At 37.6% G+C, this 21,308-nt stretch overlaps 1 protein-coding gene and 1 pseudogene across 1 annotated transcript in view; both read right to left on the bottom strand.

The window, feature by feature from the left end:
* Positions 1-8,273: 8,273 nt before the first annotated feature.
* LOC111343670 (uncharacterized) overlaps positions 8,274-21,308 on the bottom strand; it is a 22,509-nt gene continuing 9,474 nt past the window's right edge. Inside the window, exons 5-17 of the mRNA XM_088751276.1 lie at positions 16,347-16,418; positions 15,871-15,942; positions 15,251-15,322; positions 14,884-14,955; positions 14,651-14,722; positions 14,387-14,458; positions 12,693-13,653; positions 12,248-12,329; positions 12,025-12,078; positions 11,854-11,913; positions 10,975-11,043; positions 10,187-10,246; positions 8,274-10,049 (exon numbers count right to left, since the gene is read on the bottom strand). Coding sequence (XP_088607402.1) covers positions 9,982-10,049; positions 10,187-10,246; positions 10,975-11,043; positions 11,854-11,913; positions 12,025-12,078; positions 12,248-12,329; positions 12,693-13,653; positions 14,387-14,458; positions 14,651-14,722; positions 14,884-14,955; positions 15,251-15,322; positions 15,871-15,942; positions 16,347-16,418 — 1,786 coding nt within the window. The 3' untranslated portion in view covers positions 8,274-9,981. The remainder of the gene's footprint in view (positions 10,050-10,186; positions 10,247-10,974; positions 11,044-11,853; positions 11,914-12,024; positions 12,079-12,247; positions 12,330-12,692; positions 13,654-14,386; positions 14,459-14,650; positions 14,723-14,883; positions 14,956-15,250; positions 15,323-15,870; positions 15,943-16,346; positions 16,419-21,308) is intronic.
* LOC148740591 (uncharacterized) overlaps positions 19,301-21,308 on the bottom strand; it is a 5,730-nt pseudogene continuing 3,722 nt past the window's right edge.

The following is a 21,308-nucleotide window of genomic DNA, read 5'->3' as shown; positions in this document are numbered from 1 at the left end:
TAGATAAATGTGTTTCTGTTTGTTCTGAGATGGCGCTTTTTCATCCCGTTTTGAATATTATTACCTCGTTACGATACCTTTCTTTTGTATTTAAAGGCAACGAAATGCACAGCTCGAAGGAGCCTTTCGAAAACTCTTGACGGGACATTCGAGCTAGCTGCATTTCTGTGTTCTTGTATCGTCTTCTGGACTCCAAAGACATTGTGGCTCCTTGGAATTGGGCTTCGGTGAAAACCTGCCAACGTTCTGAATGTTTATTCACTTGAATTGACGTGACTCCTCCCCGAAAGTGACTTGTGAGGTCATCAGACCTGACCCAGAACACGTGACTTGAATGTGACTTGATCTACAGATCAAATTTTTTGAAAAAGACTCGCATTTTCCACTAACCAAAATTCCTGAACGACGTATCTTAATTTCTGTCTTTTTCATAGCCTAAGAATGTCAGACATGTTTTGAGCTAACCAAAGTTAGGTATGAACTGGAAACACTAATCACGCTTAGCGTATATCTTTACCAAAAGGCTATAGGCATAACTTTTCCGGCCGAAAAAATTTCACGTTCAAATGTGTTTCACAATCCTCTAAAACAGAAAAATAGATTTGACTGATCTTTTATTGAGGATCGAATCTCGGGACATAACGTTGTTAAAAAGTTAGTGAGAGCGCATTTTTCACCTTTATAGCTCCCCCGCAATTTTCCTTTTCAAACAGTTTCAAAGCCAACCTCTTCTGCAATACAATGAAACAAATAATCACCGACGGTGACCGGAAGATAAAGAGAGCGGCTGAGATTGCACCAGTATGAAGACAAGTTTCTCTGAAGTGGAAATTAACAGTTCAAACGATTTTAACAATCCTCGATCTAAAAAGCAAAAACGCACTTTGAAGACAATGAATATGAGTTCCATTTGGTTTGTCAGGATCAGTTTGGCTGGTTCTGCAATCAGAAAATGTGCTTTCAGTCGTTGTTGCCTTGATCTGCACGGGAACAGAAATGCCATTTAATAAGGTTTGGCATTTTTCACAGGTATTAGCTAAACCCAGTATTTTCTTCAAGCTATTGTACCTCGTTATGCCCGTTACCAAAACTGGGATTATCGAACAACTGTATTTTTGTTCCCTGCAATGTAAATTAAAGGAAAACAGGAATTGAAGTGGTCACAGATAGAATATGCATGAACAATTCCGTTAGATCAACAACAGCATCATGATGAAATGATCTGAGCAAGTTTCTTTATTTCATTCAAGTTTGATAATTTGGCTACAATAATTACCTTAGTGGCGCACGTACATTTTTGTTTACAAGGGAAAACCAAGATAAATATATGTGATGTTCAATTCGATTAGGATACATGCGAAATTAAACACTGACGCGGATTAATCCCAAACAGCGGTGTAGAAGATTTCTAATACATTTTAAAGGCATCGCAATCTGTCATTTAGGACACTGAGAAACTTATTTTGGATCAACCAAAACCTTAATCACGGAATACTTGTCTCTATTATAACCGGTTTAACTTGTATTAGGAACTGTTCAATAAACAGCTGAGATCATTTAAAAAAAAGCTATTGGATGCTAAGGATACTCTTGATGGATCACTTATTCAAAGAGCTATTTTCTTTAACCGATGATTATAAAACGGAATTAATAACACTTTTTTACGTTGACGAACCTTTTTTCCTTGGTAAATTTGTTAAATATGAGTTCTTTTGTCGGGCTACTTTCACTATATTTTAGATAAATGGGAGTAGAGGAAAAAGGTACATTTTTAGTATCACAAGCAAGGAAAACTTAAACTGAGAAAAACAAGCTTATGAATAAGTATTTCAGCATCGTCAAAATGACGTGGAAAACTACGGTTTTAATGTCATCATATTTTTGGATAATTTACGTCATATGAAATGCGTGTCTAGGCATGAACTACCAGAACAATTTAAAATTGAACGGATGTTTAAGCTAATTTCTTTAATGATGCCGCTAAACAAAGACTCAAAAGGTTTGTTTTGATGGTTTTGGCCAACAGTGCATAATTTTAAGGATTTTCTAGTCGTTAATTTTGCGATAATGGATGGGAATGTAAACAGGAATGTGCTGTAAGACCTTTAAATGCACCCCCTGCGGGGAATTGAGCCGTCATCTTGTCACTTCTCGGACCAGAACAATGGCGATTGGGTGGAACCTCTATAACAATAACATTTTTGACAGGATTTATGACCACATTTGGAAGTTGTTCATCACTGTCAGTACACGTGGTGGAGGAACGTTATAAAGAGACAACCTAAAACACCCACAACCTCAAACCCGACAAGAAGCCAAAGAAGTTACATCGACCTATTGAGAAGTGATAATTTAAGGTACAGTCTTCCCAATTTATCTGTGTTTCACAACTATATTCTTTATGCACACGTTGCGTTGCTTTCTATAGAGTTAATATGTAGAGCAAAATGTCTCGATGAGTTACCGAACTGGTGGAGTATCCTGCCATCTAGGGTCCCATAGAAACATTAACACTCCTATAGAGGCTACATTCTAGGGAAATCGAGATAAGCTACGGTTGTATGGAATACTAAGACCCGTATTACTCAGCGGTAACATACTTGCCTCTGTGATTAAAAGATTGTTTACGTACTGTTTTCCAGAGATGACTGACGCAAAGATAGTAAAACTGTATGAGGCTACAGGATACAAAGGGAAAGAGGCGGTAAAATATTAAGTCAAATCATTATTACTTTGCAAGTGGAAGGTCTTAAAAATAAGAGAAGATGGTCGGCTTTAAGATATTGTACAGAATCCCTCTAAAGTAAGATTTTCTCTCAGTATCTGTGACTTACTCGACAAACCTTTCAACAGTTTTAAGAAAGAATTATAGAATTTTATGAAGTAACCCAAGTCGTCTTTTGTAGTGCGTTTATAGCTTTACTTACAATCGTCTCCCTCTAGTCCTTTTAGAAGTTTAGTTCTCTATTTTGCTGCTGATATGCAGCAATTTCTACAGGACAAACATTTTGGAACCCTTTGATTCACTGAAGTGATCTTATACTTGTAAATTTAAAATATCCACAAGTTATCCATAAAGCAGGTGGAGAGAATTGATAAAATGATCTGTTGAAGGAAGGCTTTTTTGTTAGTATAAAGCCCAATTTTCTTAAATTCCGCATGAATAAATACATACTCTCTTAAAGGTACAAGTACTAATCTGATCTTGGGTCCCTCTGGTTTCTCGCCAGACTCTTACCGCGGCCAGTCCGGACCTAGCTACTGTTCCAATAAACCTTCCCAAAGGGGCGTCCTCCGTGAAGGTCGGATCCCAGCAAAGCTCGTGGCGGGTGTTCACAGAAATCAACTTCGAAGGAGCTTCCGCCCTTTTGTCCCCTGGGAGGGATTATAGAAACCTGGAGGATATTGGCCTCGCTAGCCCTATCAAGAGCATGCGTGTTCCATAAGCAAAACAGAAGACAGCGTGGAGGTGTCTACAGCAATCTAGCTATAGTTAAGAAGTTTAAGTTAAGTTAAATCCAAGGTTGCAATTTTGTACTTGACATAAGATAAGCTGTCCTTGGTCTAATAAAGGAATGTCATTCTTCAAACTGTGATTCGTTTTTGTTACATGCATGATTATCTCGATCAAAATCAGTCCCCGGTCGGCAGTTCTATAAGCAACAGTGCTATTCAAAGGAGTTGTTCCTTGTTAATGAAAAATAGTGTAACCTAGATCAAAGGCATTTAAATAAATAAACAGAAAGAAATTAATTTGATATTTTCCCCAGCCACTCTGTAGAAGGAAGAATGAGTTTGGTGAGCCACCCCGTCGCCTCCATCCATTTTTTTTTCTCACTTTTTCCTATTTCATAGCTCCCTTTTTTGCAAAGTTTGCGCGTGATTCTAACCCAAATGGAATATAAAACTCACGAAAATGTTTTGTTATCGATCTCAGCTCTGATACCTTTAGGACTGAAGAAAAAAATATTCTGGGCCCCTAACTTCGTGAAACAAGAGGCAACATATGTTTGGAGTACATTGACCGCTTTTCCCGTTGAGCCAAACAAGTCGACCTCTCAATAATGCGATTTTACCGGCAGGATATCACGAAGTTTGGTCTGGTTTATATCTGAAATCAGCCGTAAGAGTCTTGAAATCTGATTCGTCCAAAAGAATTCTATCCTTTAATTGAATGCTGATATTTTTATGCCATTTTTTAATTAATTGTTTACCTAAGGGTAAGTTTGCTGATGCGAGAGGAAACTAAAGAAACGATAACACTTAAGCATTATTGCATAACAAAGTTGCACGCACCGTTTGTATGCTTTTGCTCAGCTAATGTTTTGGAAGCCAATATCGATTACTCAATCAGTCGAAAAAAACATTAAACTACTTGTTGTTAATGATGACTTTGTCTGGAAAAAAAAAACCATTAAAACGTCATTTTTACATAATGATAAAGTATTATGGTTTGTCTCATGATACGGTTACTTGTAATGTGCATCGCGACGTTTCGACTGCATACTGCTAGTCTTCATCAGGCGATAAGGTCGACTGGTTTCGGGTCTTCTTAAAGAACCAGCCTTATCGCCTGATGAAGACCAGCAGTATGCGGTCGAAACGTCGCAAATCACATCACAAGTGACTATATCGTGAGACAAACGATAATGCTTTATCATTATTGCACTTAACCACGATGAATAAGCACAACCTTTTTTTAAGAAATCATTTACATAATGGCTTTCGACAGCATCACTTGTAAGGACCCCCTTTTCCTGTACGATTTACGACAAATAATGGCTCGCTTGGGTTCAACCCATGAACTGTTAGAAAGAAAATTGTAAAAAACATTTGAAAAATGTATTTACAAAATCTCTGTTCGGGAATCTGAGCCAATAATAATTAAAGGTCATACTGGTTGGCCTTGCTCTCTTCTCTAAGGACTCGAATAACATAAAATTACGGTATGCATGTGCGTTTCTGCTGTGAGTTACGCCGCTGTTTAATTACTCTTCACGAAGTTTGACATCGTAGAACAAAGATTTTACGGTGATGCGAAACCGTTGCCGTCCTTGCGAAACCGTTGCCGTCCAAGTTCCTAAGCAGATAAAAAGTGTCTCATATTTTCAAAATCCAATGAACGAGCTTTTGAAATGATGGCCATATATGGTAATCAATAACTGGCGTATAAGAGACTCAGAAGAATCTGCAGACGTCATTGCACCACAAAGACACGGGAGGAAAATTCATCAATTCTAGTTGAGCAGGTCAAAATCAAATGAATGAGCGTTTGAAATGATGGCCATGTATGGTAATCAATAATTGACGTATAAAAGATTCAGAAGAATCTACAGACGTCATTGCACCACAAAGACACGCAAGGAAAATTTATCAATTCTAGTTGGGCAGGTATTTCTTGATAATTTTTGTCTTCGCCCGAGAAGTATTTTTCAATTCCTGTAATGATATCGAAGGAGTGTTGACTTTTGAAGAACTCACTGAGGATTTAGCTCGGAGTCATAGCGGAAGAATTTGTCCATTTTCTCCCCAAGTTCCTTTTCACAGGTCTCATTTTACAGCTTTCCTTGAGTAAGAAGACGGAGATTGACACAAGGGGCAAACAGAGCATAGAAGAATTTAAAATCAGTGATCGTATTGATTCTTTGCGTTCTGTCTCGCAAAGCTTTCAGTTCTGCTTTCTGCAAAAAATGGCACAGGAACCTGACAAGTTGAGAATCTTTGAACTTGAAGACTTCGGTGGAAACTACGTGGTATGATCTTGTCAGTTTAATTGCTGTATTTTGCTATCAATTGTTAAACTGTTGGCCCTGGGAAAGTAATCCTCGTGACTACTATTTTGTTCTTTGGGGAAGAGGTTGGCAATTCATTTTGGCAAGGATTTTTTCCCTGAACCTCTTGGTGGGTCATTTTGGGTTGTTGTGTAACCCAATGTTTCCTTATAGACCTGATATATTAAGGGTCTACCCAGTGTATTACACCCGAGTGATTTCCTAGAGCTGACTCATCACTTATAGTGATGTATCTGGTCTACAAACATTAATATCAAATTTCTTTTGATGTTCCATCAAATTTTTCCAACCTTTGAACAAAAGAAATCATTGTTTCAAGAGCCAACCATTTGGTAAAGCAATCAGAAAAATTACGGATTTCTGAAGTGAGTGCGTCCCACATTTCCCAATTAAATTCCTGTAACACACGTATCAAATAGAAACATGAAAAACATGATCGAGCGCATTCCTTTGAAAACTTCTTCTTTCCCAGGCCTGCAATCCATTTACCAGCTTCATACCTCTACTCGTAACGCTCACCTAAAGGATTGTATCACATGAGTAAAGACAGTCACGTGCTCCACTTAAATACTCATAAGACTATGATTTCTTACATCCGTTCATGGTGTCTGTGCTGTGCTAGGAGAGTACCTAAGACGAGAATCTTCCTCATCTACCCAATTTAGGCGTAAAACTTTTCCATTTCCTAGTTGCCTGGTAACTTCTTTTCGGTGCCAAAATAAGAAAATCTCAATTTTTCCGGTTTTTAAGCACTCTTTTAACTGATCGAGTGTCGTTAAACCGAAAGAGAGTGATGGCAATGGCCGCTGAGAACAAAGGTAACTTAATCATGACTAAGAACCAACGGGAACTCACCTTACCTGTAAATTACATGTAAATTATTAATAAAATAATTCTTAATTTAAACTATTGATCTCATGTAAATTATTAATAAAATAATTCTTAATTCAAGTTATTGATTACATGTAAATTATTAATAAAATAATTCTTAATTTAAGTTATTGATTACTTGTAAATTATTAATAAAATAATTCTTAATTTAAATTATTGATTACATGGAAATTATTTTAAGCGCAGGAGAACGCGAGTGCCTGAGTCATTATATGGGTATAATTTGCTTTCATTTGATTGGTCGGCATGAGGTTTCTGGACCAATCAAAGATTGAATAAAGAAAAACCAAAGCATTCCGGGATGTAAACTTAAAAGAAAAAAAAAACAGCAACCACAACAAAAACCCAAATTGTCCCCAAGTGGGCCAGTAACACACTTTGACTCTAAGACTTCTGTTCGATTATCACTACAGGAACGCAGTGAGGGCTCCAGCGACTTAACAAAGGAGCTTCCGAAGGGATGTTCGTCTATCATTGTACCGGAGAAGGCCGGTCGATGGAGAGCTTTAGCTGAAGTAACCTAAAAGGGCGCATCTGTTATTTTGAAGCCTGGTAGAAGATACAAGTCTATTGAAGAGATGGGACTCGGAAATCCGGTTAAAAGCTTTCGTAAAGAATTTTGAGAGGTCCTACAAGTATTTTGATTGTAAACCTTTCAGCATATTTAGTTTGATTTTTGTACACCTCTGAGTGCCTGAGAAGAACAATAAATTCGCTTGTTTCTTCTGAATTACTGAATTTTTGTATTTTCTCACCTCTCTCGTTACTATAGCAACATGAGATATCTGTGCCACATTTCTTTTCAGACCTTTTGCCAGACGGTTTGCTTTGCTCAAGACCTTAAACTTTCCCTCAGGCGAAGTAACTCCCTTGCCACAACGTTAGACTGATTCTTTTCTTTTGAAAGTATAACTTGATCGAGCTAGTCTCAAATCATGACCTTTCTTCTTAGACACCTTTACCCTGCTCCCAGAGGCTTTGCTTACTCTTTTCTTCTCTATGTTTTTACGAGCCGCGAGGCGGTGAGAAGTAAGCGAAGGCCTCTGGTTGGAGACGGTTAATTGACTGTCAATTAAAATTGAAGATTTCAAAAATTTGTTCTGGCTCATTGATTTGTTTATATAGTATGAAATATACTAATCAGTAGTTTCACTAGCAACCTTTGTGGCTTCCTTTGGTGTTGATGTCTGGGATCCCATGAAAATGGGTTCCCACTCCACTGATGCGCAATATCAAAGAAAAAAAAAACACAAAAAAAAACACAAAAAACTGTTGTTCTCTTGATACTAGTTAAAAATAACCTCATCGTTTTATCAACTTGCTGCGTGTTTGATTTGGCCAAAATCGTTCAAAACCACATCGGTAATTTGAGTCCAAATATTTGATATAAATTCATATCTACACGAATCAATTAATTCCTATCCAGAACATATTTTAAGCAATCGTATAGTGACTTCCTCTTAGCCCTTTAGACAGCTGGATCTCCATCATTATATTTTATAATCTTATTAAATTCTACCACAATGTCTTACATGAAATCCAAACAAAGAGAATTCTAATGAACTAACCAAGTAAAATTAGCTGCCAATGTCTCTTCTTTTTTTTTTTTTTTTTTTTTTCACTTTTCTTATTTTTATCATCATTTTATAAGAAAATAAATAGAGGAAATGAACAGATCAAGATTGTTTACTAAGTTTGGGAAGGTAGGGGGGAGGGGGTTATGGGCGTGATAGCAATTTGTCCAAGGTTGGCAGCTTCACTAAATTCTTTCTAAAAATTGGGATCAGGTTTTGACAGGCCAATCCAAGACTTCTCACCAGTTTTGAGGATCGTGCTTCAATACGTTTGGAAATTGTTTCTTCCGGGCTTATATTTTTTTTCCTTTAGCCATGGTTGGAGCAATTACAATGAAAAATCTAGATAGACAAGAAAAGAGTTCTTGAGTTACCCTCAACAGTACAATTTCCTACATCATAAATTATATTTTTCTTCCTTCCACCTTTTTATCTTCGTACGGCAGAGCACACAAAAACACTACATGTATCATTGATATTGATTTTTAATAGCGTCACCTGAGTTTCGTTTTTGCTACTCTTCAGTTACTACTAATCACTACGACCTGCGCTTAAATGCAAACTAACTTAAATGTTAATCTTAACTCGTAAATAAGACAGAAAAGTCACCATGCATAAAGACAATGGGTAATGTGAACAATCCTAGTGCAAAGCAGTTAGGTCACTTCGCTGTATCAGCTGCACTGCTACTTTCTTTCTACTTTTTCATCCTTGCAGACTGAAATATTCTATTGGAAACTATTGGCTGCATTATTATCAGTAACTGAATAAGTAAGTCACAAGATCAATAATAATATTTGTAACAAGTAAATGGAACTTATACATTTTATTTATAGGCAGTTCTCGGCAGTTTTAACCATGTAGAAGATACCCTAGGTGGATGGTGTATATTCTTTCCAGCAATACTGCGGTCTGCCCCCCCATATACACAGCTTGAATGAGGATTCTCCAGGGTAGCCTTAGTCTAATCAAGATCATAATAATTAATTATTTATTAATTAATTAATTATTAATTATTAATTCTCCAGGGTAGCCTTAGTCTAATCAAGATCATAATAATTACCCGACAGGGTCATAAAGTATTGATAGGTTTTGCTAAGAATTATAAGAAAATGTAAATACACTTTAGACTGTTCTTTCTACGTAATATTTCTATCCTCTATCATCATTTCTGGCAAGAAAGGATATGTCTCTCGGTTTTAAATATGGAGAACAACCGATTGAATCAGTAGTACAGTGATATCAAACAAACTCCCATTTTTATGAAACGATAAGCCTTGAAAAAAAGTTTCCCGTGATCTGATCAGGAAAAGTTGGAAACTATCCTTGCTCTAGGTAAACTTACTGTGTTCGGCCAAAATATTATTAGTAGAATTTTTCTTTCTGCATTTAACCATTCATTGATGATCCAACATACTGCTCTTTTTTGAATGTTTAATGGTGTACTACAACAGGAAAAATCTTGGTAGATGTCAAGGAAAAACATATTCCTAAACTTTTAGTCCTGATTATCAGATAACCTTACCTTGATATTTCAATGTGTCATATTGCGAACAGGTTATTAGAATTAACAGTTCTATAAGCTAGAATTATTATCCTGGTGATATCAAAGTCTCGTGACTAATATAATCACAATGAAATATAAGTAGGGATAATTACCGGGTAGATCTAAAAAGTTTAGGGTTTAGCTGTTGTTAACTTCATATCCTTTCATCGACCAATGATTACAATTTTGTATCATATTCCAGATTATTTTCTTCAATATCATCTTCTCCTCCTTTGTGATTTTGTTCTAAAAATTGTTGAAAGAGAAAAATTAAAAGAAACCACAATAACACTTAAAGATTGTGTTGGAAAAGTCATTACAGAATGAATCGTTCATATTTATATTATTGTTCAACGAACAGAAATAGAGAAGTTATAAAGAACCTTGCTCCTGAGATGGCGGTCCCAAAGCTTGAATTGCCATCATTTCAGCTCCTTGCTGATCTAAGTACACGAAAAATAAATGAGTGAATAAACCTCTTGACGTAACAAAAAAAGCAAAACAGAAACAATTTTTGCAATTGTAAGGCAAGTTTTTGAATGGAGTCAATGTTCTTGATATTGATACAGACATTGTAAATAACAATAACGATTTTAGTGACAATTTTAAAAATAATAATGATGTTGCAGCGAAACGCGCAATGTCTTTATTGTCGCGGTGATCTGGACCGGGAGGTCCCAGATGACCACCCTAGCGAGACTGTATGATGTTTGTTTTTCCGAGAAAGGTTTTGAATGAAATGTTTAAGTTAAGTTTCCTAAGGTTAATACTGTTCAAGGACTCCATTTCTACGGTTTAAAAGGACTATCGAAGACTTTGTATCACAGTTAGGACACAGATGTGAGTTTTTTCCTATTTATTTCAGAGTATTTGTTTCTTGTTTATCGCACATTCGTACTCGCTTTGTAATGTTAAGTTCTGTTGTTTTCTTGTAGTTTTCCGCGTTACCGCTCTATTTACCGCTCTATTTACCACTTTATCCATCGCTCTATTCATCGTTTCTATATCCACTAACCACAAAGGAAGCCAACAAAAGTAACCATCGCTGCGTGTAAACGAACTCTGTGATTCTTTTAATAAACTAAGTTGTTTGTTTTTATTGTACGACGGGTGGACAATCGAAAGGCATCAGTGTAGTAGCTCCGCTGCTACAAATGAGATCATCACATACTTTCCTGGTGAAATTGTTCTTCAATTCTAGCTTGATCTTCGCCCTGCGGGTCTTGTTTGTCTTGTTCGTCTTGATCAATGAATAAAAAACAAGAGCGAAAGAGTAGAATCATGTACTGAAAAGACATGTAATTTCGAGACAAGTAATAGACACAATGGTAAATACAAGCAAAAAGTAATTGCAGCAAACGAAAACCTTGAAGAAATATGTCAAAACGCTACTGAAGTTCTCTCCTCGTGAGCTTTGGTACATTTCCTCACTAAAGATCTTTGCGCTGTTTTTTTTTTTTTTTTTTTTTTTTGCAAAAAAAAAAAAAAAAAGAAGTGTTTTAACGTATATGTGCACGATCCTCGCAGTAAAGTACTATTTAAGCAATAGTGAAAATCAGGCCTGAAAAATTCAGGCCTGTACGGGATTCGAACCACTGATCTCTGCGATACTAGTGCAGCACTCTACCAGTTGAGCTAACAAGCCAACTGGGAGCAGGCCATCAAATTAATTAGACATAAACCCGTAAGATGATTTTCACTATTGATTTTCACTATTGCTTAAATAGTGCTTTACTGCGAAGATCGTGCACATATACGTTTCATAACCGCAGTTCATATATATGTATTTCATATATTCGTTGTTTGATTTATCATCTTACGGGTTTATGTCGAATTAATTTGATGGCCTGCTCCCAGTTGGCTTGTTAGCTCAATTGGTAGAGCGCTGCACTAGTATCGCAGAGGTCAGTGGTTCGAATCCCGTACAGGCCTGATTTTCACTACTGCTTAAATAGTGCTTTACTGCGAGAATCGTGCACATATACGTTTCATAACCGCAGTTCATATATATGTATTTCATATATTCGTTGTTTAAAGTGTTTTAAGCCACCTTGTTGTGGTTGTGGCAATTCAAGAACCTGCATTTCCATGGCCTCTCTTTGTTGTTCATCTGAGGAAACAAAGATAAATAGCGAATTGGAGGACAACATCATGAAAATAAAAATGTACATGGAAATGTTTCCTGAGGAAAATGGGTAGCACAAAGAACTTGGTAAAATACCGTCACCTCCTTGTTGCCCGTTGCCTTCAATCTCATGTGGGACTTGTTGTTGCTCTTATGAAACAAGCAGTAGTAAATTACTGGATTGGTACTATTGCAATATGATATCCATATCAAAAGTGGCTTTAGTTACAGAAAGAAAGTTTCGCTAATAAGAATAATGTTTCTGATTCTATTCTATAAACTTATGAAATAGAAAGAATGAAAAAATGGGCATAGTTACCCCCTTGGTCTTCACTGCAGTGAAAAATGCTGCGTAAGAATTTTCTCAACTTTGCTATTTTGCCTCCCAGATACTCTTGCGCCTTGAGAGAAGAGAAAATTAGCCAAAAACGACATTCATCGACTGACCATTTTCCCCTATCAATTATTAAATTGTGAAAAGTGCCAAAACATGCATCGATCTCGATCGACTACTTGCTTGCCGTCTCTTTATTTATTTCACTCATAGTAGTTTAAAGCAGTCAGAATTATTCAGGCTACGATCTTTGCATGAAGTACTAGCTAACTTTCCCGGGCAATTTTAAAATATTCGTTTAAACGGCTGAGTGCAAAAAGGAGCTGTACGAGTGTTTAACCCATGAGCCCCATGCAGCCTGTTAGCCTCTAAACCACCGGGTCTTCCCTGTTTTAGAATTCAAACATGATAAAGAAAAGTTACTCTATACCTTTGGTGTTGCTAACGTGTATAGAATCGGGTTTATCGCTGAATTGATGGGCAGGGCAAACACGGCAATCCACACAGCCAGATCTCCTGGGGTTTTGTACATCTTTTCCAAAACCGACCTCAGACCAAACACGATGATTGGCATCCAGCAGAAACAATCAGTGAAGATGATGAAGAACACTCTTCTAGCAAGACCTGTCTCTCTCCTTGTGTTGGCTGATTGGTTTTTGACCCGCACTCTGCTTATGAATATGGCGAGGTATGCAGCTGTAATGAATAAGAAGAGGAAGAAATTGAGGCCAACAAACACAGTAACAGAGTACTCCCAGCCTTCCGTTTTGTCAGGAGAGAGCTGCAAGGGAAGGCAGACGACGCTTTTTCCGTAGTAGTTGTGATATGTTTCTGAATTTTCGAAGTATCTCAGGCCAAACATTGGAAAGAATGCCAGGAGGAAGCCGAGGAGCCATATTATGGCACAAAGGATGTGTGTCATGTTACGAGAAAGTGCTCCACCTCTGAATGGAAACACAATGTTCTTGAGTCGGTCTGCAGATATCAAAGCCATCAGCATCAGAGAGACCTCACTGGATAACAAAGAGGTAGCGCCAGTTATCTGGCAAGCCAAGCCAGACCTCCACGAGTAGTCATATAAGTAATACTCTCCTCTCCACAACAGATCTTTGACACCCAGTGTGATTAAGTATGCTCCCATCAAACCATCGGAGACTGCCAAATGCAATAACATGATTGACTGTACCGTGTTTGTATCTTTAAAAATGGAACGCCACGTAATGACAAACGCAGACCCAGCCAGGGAAAGGGAGCCGATTGCCCATATGCTCTTCCTCGGGGTTGGGCTCTTAAACATGCTCTCACAGTTGGCGAAGTCGTCGTTGTACATGAAAGCACAGTCAGCGTCTTCTTTGTGCATATGACAACACATCAGATCTGTGTCGAAACTCCTGCGATCATAAATGAGATGCTATTCATTCCATAAAGATATTACGCAGTAGATTGAACAAGAATATGAATTGATTGAAAATGTTTCTTGCAATATTGTAAAATAATGAAGTGTGCAAAGCAGTTTTAAGGCATAAAACCCAACAAAATGAAGGCTGTCACAAAAGCAGTCAAGAAAGTTGAGAAAGCCGACCATAGTTATATTCAGTAAAGTATGTAAACGACGAACTCATAGATGCTAGAGCGCTGCACTAGTGTCGCAGAGGTCAGTGGTTCGAATCCCGTACAGGCCTGAATTTTTTTGTCTGATTTTCACTACTGCTTAAATAGTGCTCTTTACTGCGAGGATCGTGCACAAATACGTTTCTATAACCACAGTTCAGATAGATGAATTTCATATATTCGTTGTGTTTGATTTATCATCTTACGGGTTTATTTCGGACTAATTTGACGCCCTGCTCCCAGTTGGCTTGTTAGCTCAAATGGTAGAGCGCTGCACTAGTATCGCAGAGATCAGTGGTTCGATTTCCGTACAGGCCAGAAGTTGTTCAGGTCTGATTCTCACTATTTCTTAAATAGTGCTCTTCACAGCGAGGATCGTGCACAAATACGAACTCATTATCCTGAGCTCTGGGTTAGCAAACAGTTGACTTAAAGGAACCAGTGTGCCTACTCACAATATATAGCTTTGCTCTTAAACTTTGAACTTAAGTAGAAGTCATTTCAAAATCTTACACTCGTAATATATCCTTCAACACTTCAAAAAATCCGTAAGGAATCTTCCTCATGTAGTTATTATGCAAGTATCTGAAAATTAGATATTTGAAGATAAGATTATTTGGATGAAATCAATGGATAGAGAAGTATTTCAAGTGTGTCGCATGTAAACTTTAGCATTCGATTTGTGCTTTATTTAAATTCTGATTGAACCTTTAAAGTATTCAAGAACCTTCCAAAGCTGGATTTCCTTTTCATTCTTAATAAAAAGTAAACACTTACAGAATTTTCAACTGCTTGATTTCTTTGAAGCTATCGATGGAGACGTTTTTCAATCTGTTGTCAAAGATTTCTCTTACGAAAAAAAAGATAGAATGATAACAATTGGTTAAACCGCAATGATATCATGATGGTTTTTGTCCATAGATGTGTGCCTCAAACTGATCGACAAGTGCGATTAATAGAAGATACTGCGACACCATTGATACACCAAATGAATTTCGTATTCTACTTACATAATCGAAAGATTCTTTAGGCCTTTGAAAATTCCTTTTGGCAAATGTTGGAGTTTGTTTCCCGACAAATAACTTGTAAAAGAATGAAGAAAAATGAAATAAGTGACGAACTTCAGGAATCGAAGAACTTGATGTAAGCTGGAAAAATATTTTAAAAGTAATGACATGTTTTTTTTTCTTCTTGTTTTTCTTTTTTTAGTTTTTGGACTTTCCTTGTGGAGCATCGTCATTGTATGAACTTTATAACTAATTCCCAGGGCAGCTGAAATAAATGCAAGTTGTAACTGAAAAGTCCTTACATGAATTTTATATTTCAAACCTGGAAGCTAGATGCGGAAAAATACTCAGATATACATAAACTACTTACAGGTCATGCAGCTTTGCCAGTCCGCGAAATTGTTTATGATGGAGCGACTCTAATCTATTTCTCTCTATTTTTCTGTTAAATTGTAAAGCAGAAACTTGTTAGTGGCCAGCTTTTTTCTAGATTTAATATTTGAATTCGAAGCAAACGTAGTTAGCGTGCCTTATGGTTAAGATTCCTCTACCCCAAGCCAAAGTAATTGCAATAACCAGTTAGGAATTAAAAAAATGACGAAGCCAGTCAATGCTAAAAGTGAATACAAACGAGCACACGGCTTCAAGCGCGGGATAATGAAGGTGACCAAGCCGCGCTTGGTTTTAGCTTTGAATCCGGTTGAGAGGACGACGTACATTTTAGATTAATCATAAGGGGGATGAAAGCAAAACGAGAGCAGTCCTCCTTTCATCTTGACAAAAAAATGTATTAAATTGATGCATCGTAGACCTCACATAGCTCATTAACTGTCGAATTCGTAAGAGATTTAAAAAAAGTCTAACCAAACAATTATTTCCAACACTTTAACATTTACGGCCTTTTAAAATGTCCTCTTACTGTTTTATTTCCCTGGTTGATAAATCAATTAATCGACAGACAATTAATTCAAAGTATACATTACTACTCACATTGTCTCAAGCTTGGTTAGGTTGACAAATAAAGTTGATGGTAACTCTTTGATTTGGTTTTTAGATAAAAGCCTGCAAGTATAGAGCAGTTAGCCAGACATTGACGAATGAAAGGTTTCGGTGTACAGAAAACAGCAAAACACAAAGGTTCCCTTCGCTTATGATTACAACTGGAAGGATCGAAGAAAGGATATTTTTTACAATGTGCATTATGGAAAGATACCTGTTTTGCATTCACTCAGTGGTGTACGTTTTGATAAGCATGTTTTGTTAGATGAAGTCCAAGACGCATCATTTGATGACACTATGGTGATGAAAACCTACTAGTAGGTTCAATTTCAAAACTTCTGTTTTATGCGCGTGCTGAATTTCAGACAGAAATTGAGAACTTTTTGCAACTCGACACGGCTAAGGGTGAGAATTGCTCTTGTCGTCGTGGCTGTTTTTGTTTTTTAACGCTTATTTTGTTGACTTACAGTGTTTTGAGACTTGGTAGGTTGCTGAAGACTTCTCGTGACAGATTCTCAACTTTGTTATCAGAAAGATCCCTGAAAAGTAAAAAAAACATATTGTGGTAGGAATTCTAGAGACAAAGTAACGCTAGCCGGAATGCAATTCGCATGAAAGTGACATGATGGGGACAACGGTCTGATAACCCTTGCGTTACGTTGAACCAGACATCTGTTGTATGCCATGTTACTCAGTAACATACTTTATGGTTACAGGACACTAAGCTACACCACTGTACTCCAGTTGTATTTCATGCTCTTTTCTCAAGCATCCTTAAACGCACATGTATAACTCATTGTAAACAAAACATATTTAAAAACTGCAGCTGAAGGGAAGAAACCGGGTTTAGCGGTGGGCCCCAAGACTACAAAGGACCACGTTAGGGTCATATCGGGATTCGAACTTGGGCTAAGCAGATTTTAAGTCGAATTTTTTTACCTCCACGATGTAAGCATGATACAATTGCTGTCAATTGTGATTTTTCAAGCCACTTTAAATAGGTCCATCGTGTGCTTTTTTAAATCAGTGAACGTTCAATTATAATCCATCAAATATTTTTTGCTCACGAGATTGTATAGTCTAAACGCATCACGTGATCGAAAATACCCAGCTAAAAAGAGAGGAATATCCTAGGCTATGATCCATCATATAAATTTACTGGCGCGCGATTGGTCTGAATGCATCAAGTGACCGAATATTCCCTGGCTAAACCTGGGGCATATCCGAGGATATCTCCGAAGTGATATTCCCCAATTTTCAAACCTTACTTCCACCACGATGAGTCTTGGTTTAAAATTGATTTCAAGATGAGCATTTTTATGCTTGTTACAGAAGAAAGGGAAAATTTGCATCGGGCAGAATGGGTGGACAAAGTTGACCAACTAGGCTTCGTAAAACTCCCTTTACTGAGTTTTGGAAGTGTTTCCTTCTGAATCAACGTACGGCTTTTCGAAGATTAAAGATATATCTACAGTTTGCACCCAAAATGAACGATTTTTACGAAGTAGAAGTATTATCCTTTTGTTCTTGAAATTACGCCAAATTCAGGCATTTTTGGTATGGAAGTCATTTTCCAGAGCGATTTCCTGAAAACCCTTACTCTCCTTGACAATCAACGTGCGGCAATTAAAAGATTAATATTTACTCTCACAAAATCCGTGTTAAGTTTGAAAATTGGCCGATCGTAACCTTTATCCATTTCAGTTTGAAAAGTTTTAGTCGAAATTGCGTTTAAAAATGGTGCGTTTTGAGCAAGCAAACCATTGTTTTTAGCCTAGCCAAGAAGAACAATATACCTGTCCTACTAAATAATTCCCATTGTTGTAACTCATTCACTTGTAAAATTATGCACAGTTGCCACGAATTTTAAAACTGCTACGTATATCAGCTGTCAAACCTTCACTTAAAAGGCATGTAAACCCAAAACTACATGTTTTTCTTATTCTGTGTAAAAAGTGCCATAGAAAACGAATTTGCAATTCGTTTTTCCCAATTCGACTTATTTAAAGAGAAAATCGGCATTTTATACTGAAATTTCACTTCCGGTGAAAACAATGGAGAGAGGTCGTGACGTAAGCGATGGAACTATATTGCGCAACACGGACTTCACAGTAGCATTGGTATGGCAGCTCGTGCAAGTAGCAGTATTTCGTACGATGTTTTCGCAGAGGGAAGCGACTCGAATGCCTTAAACTTATATGACAGCGATGGGGATAGCTCAGAACCTTTAAGAGAGTCTGGGCCACGTCCTTATCAATATGAGCCAAGTAGAGTTCACCGAAACGATCCGCACGAAGACAGCACAGAACCGGTTGACAGCGATGCCGAACGTCTCGGAAACGCAGACTGGTAGTTAATTCATTGTGTAATTTATTTGTATTCGGCATGAAAACTTAATAAAGCAAGTTTTCAATCTTAGAGGATGCGACAGAAGTTTTTAACATGAACTTCCGTGGGTGTTTTATATAAAATTGTCAAAGGTGCGAGTGTGGAACTTGTCAACCAACGCCGACAACGCATGAAAGTGTTTGTTGTGCGGAAATCGGGCAAATGTGGTAAAAAGTGGAGGAACAAAGGCCTGAAACCCAAATGAGTTGAATAACTGAGCATCCAGGTTTTCAGTCAACCGGCCTCGATGTCTGGGTGCTGGAGACGGCCTATTACGCGTACAGGTAGCACTACGGCGCAGATAAATACACCCAAAACGAGTAAGCGAAATGTTTTTTATTTTTATCTGTTTATGAGATCGATTTGCTGGAGTTTTTTGTGCTATTGATTATGTAACACAGTGCTAGAGCTAGTTATTTTTCTCTCTCCTGGTTGGAAATTTCGCTATATTGCCTACAAACAGCTTGTTCGCTAGTGCTGGGGTTATCTCGGCAAAAATGTCAGGGTGGCTCTGCCATCTTGTGCGGTAAATAAAATCCGAAGCACTTTTCCAGCTAATTGTGGAACTTCTTACACTGGATTAAAACCGCCAAACCTTTGACGGAAACAAAGGTGCATGTAAATGCAGATCAGAATTCTACATGTCTTACAGCGCTAGCGGTTGCGCCTGTTCGATAGGAAATATTTATATATTGCTTTCATTCATCTTCTAAGTATTATTATTGTTAAGTAAGTTGTAACGTGGAGATTTGCAAGTGTGGCCTGTATAATTATTGAACCTGTTTTTGTTTGCTTCGATTTTGGAAATACAGAAAGATAGTTTCGCAAGCTGAACTCTGGATCGTTTGAATTCTATTCAAAGTCAAAAATGATTTCCTAATGACATTTAATTACAACTTCACCGTTGTGTAAACCGTGACACAAACTGTCCAACTGCTGTTTCATTGAAGGGTTTCTCAGAGGAAGCAGCAAGGGGGGCAGGCATAGATTCTCTCACATCCTGTATAGAATTTTTTAATGACCACAGGCCCTCTTAATAGTCGCCTAACAACATTTCCATTAGAGTCTCACTATAACCTGGAAATAACAATTATTCATGAGTTGTGATAATCTTTTGTGTTGCTTGGTTGTAAAATTAAATTGTACAGACACAATTTACTGCTAAATTACTTACTAGTTCCGGAGAATTGTAAAGAATATCTAGAACTAGAACTAACGAGGAATGAGCTAAAAGGGAAGTTAAAACAAGGAAACAAACAGCAAAAAATTTTACTATTAGTTCTGCTAAATATACCATAAGTAGCAGATGTCTATTCCTTAGGCACTGAGTACTCTTCTTTTTTGACTTTGGGAACCTAATTGTGTCGCAGGGTCTTCCATCTTTTGTGACTGCCTGTAAACGATCACTGTTTTCATTGTAGTGAAGGACAGCCAACAAAAGTCTGTAGTTTTAAAGTAAAAGAAGGATAATCTGTTCATGTTGTCCTTCAGGATGTTTTGTCCAGTTACATTTGAAAATGTGACTAGTTATAGCAAAGGATAGGTTTATCATGCTGTACAATTTTTCATCACTTTACCTGGCATACATAGCTAAGAATGCAAAAGGGGTATGTTTGGGTGAAAATATTATGTCAAGATTGTGAAGTGCCTCAAGAGGAGAAGCCTGGTAGAGAGGTGATACCATCTTGATATTTTTTAACAGGGACTTGCTTAGCAGGATGTCCGTTAATTTCTCACACACCTTCGATGCTGCATGAAAAGCAAATATAAAGTAAAACAACATTTGCAACCATGAAAAACTCGCAAAAGCAGCAGTTTTGTAAATTTGTTGACATGTACTCTTACATAGCTGGAGCCACTCCTTGTCTCGATCGTCATCATCTAGATCACCGTGGGCACATTTTGGATACAATTCCCTATGCCCATCATGAATATCTTGAATGTGGTTAATAACTGACTTCCATATAGCCTCTAGCATGTTTCAATATCCCTCCGGAGCAGTTGCAGCTATCCAGTAGAGGTGATTTATGATAGACTTCCTCCACAGTTCAGCATTTTCGCAATCTTTCTGCTTTGAAAATGCATCAACATTTTTACCAATTCCTTAGATTAAAGAAAACAGTTAGTCTACCTTGAGGAATGTTAACTCAAAACAGTCAAAAGGTGCAAATGATATAGTTTTTCTTCAGTGATATACATTCATGCCAGTAATCACATTATGAACGGTTCCCAGACTAATGACATTTAACTCTTCTTTAGCAATATGCCAGATGTCATGACAATGTCTGATTCCTTTGGGTGCCATATTCTTTCTTATGTAGGCTGTATTTTGGCGATTTCTGTTAGTTGATAACACCCAGGTCAAGGTTGTTCTCTGCAGTCAGAAATGTCTCCATACGAAGAAGGCCCTCGTGCTCACACCAGGAGCTGTTTGGCACCCCATTGGACTTTTAAAAAGTTAGATTGGTTTTAGTCTTATATATTAAACAGTTTACTGCTAAAATAGCAAAGCTAGTGGCCTTTAGATAGATGACTCACTTGAACAAACTGAACATCCAACACTTTGTTGATCCCTTTTTCAATGACTGCAAATGCCCCATACGTAGCACTATGACCTGGGCTGTCAGATCTACCATCCCCAGAAAGAAAAACACCACCTTCTAAATTGGACAATCTTTCGACCAATTTCTCCTGCTCTTCCTTCCACGTTTTTATGACAACAGGCATGAGGTAGTTCCTCTGATGTTTATGGTATGTCTGGCGGCTAAAACACTGTACCTACCCTCAGAATTTTCAGCATTCTTAGGGTTTGGGAGATCATACTACCAGAATAAAGAATAGCAGCGGATAGTAACAGATTAAATGGGACTGGGATCTAATGGCGGACACACGCACCGTCATTAGGCTCTTCGTATTTCTTATTCTTCTAGCCCGTCTAGCGGAGCTTGGGTTTACCAGCTTGATTTACAAGACGGCTAAAGATACTAACCTGCCAATCGGACCATCTCTCAAACTGGGACTGGTTAAATTTCGCCGGAAAC

Source organism: Stylophora pistillata, chromosome 2, assembly GCF_964205215.1.
Source record: "Stylophora pistillata chromosome 2, jaStyPist1.2, whole genome shotgun sequence".
NCBI classification, from domain to species: Eukaryota; Metazoa; Cnidaria; class Anthozoa; order Scleractinia; family Pocilloporidae; genus Stylophora; species Stylophora pistillata.
Note: the sequence above shows the minus strand (reverse complement) of the source record. Positions and strands in the feature narration are given on the sequence as shown.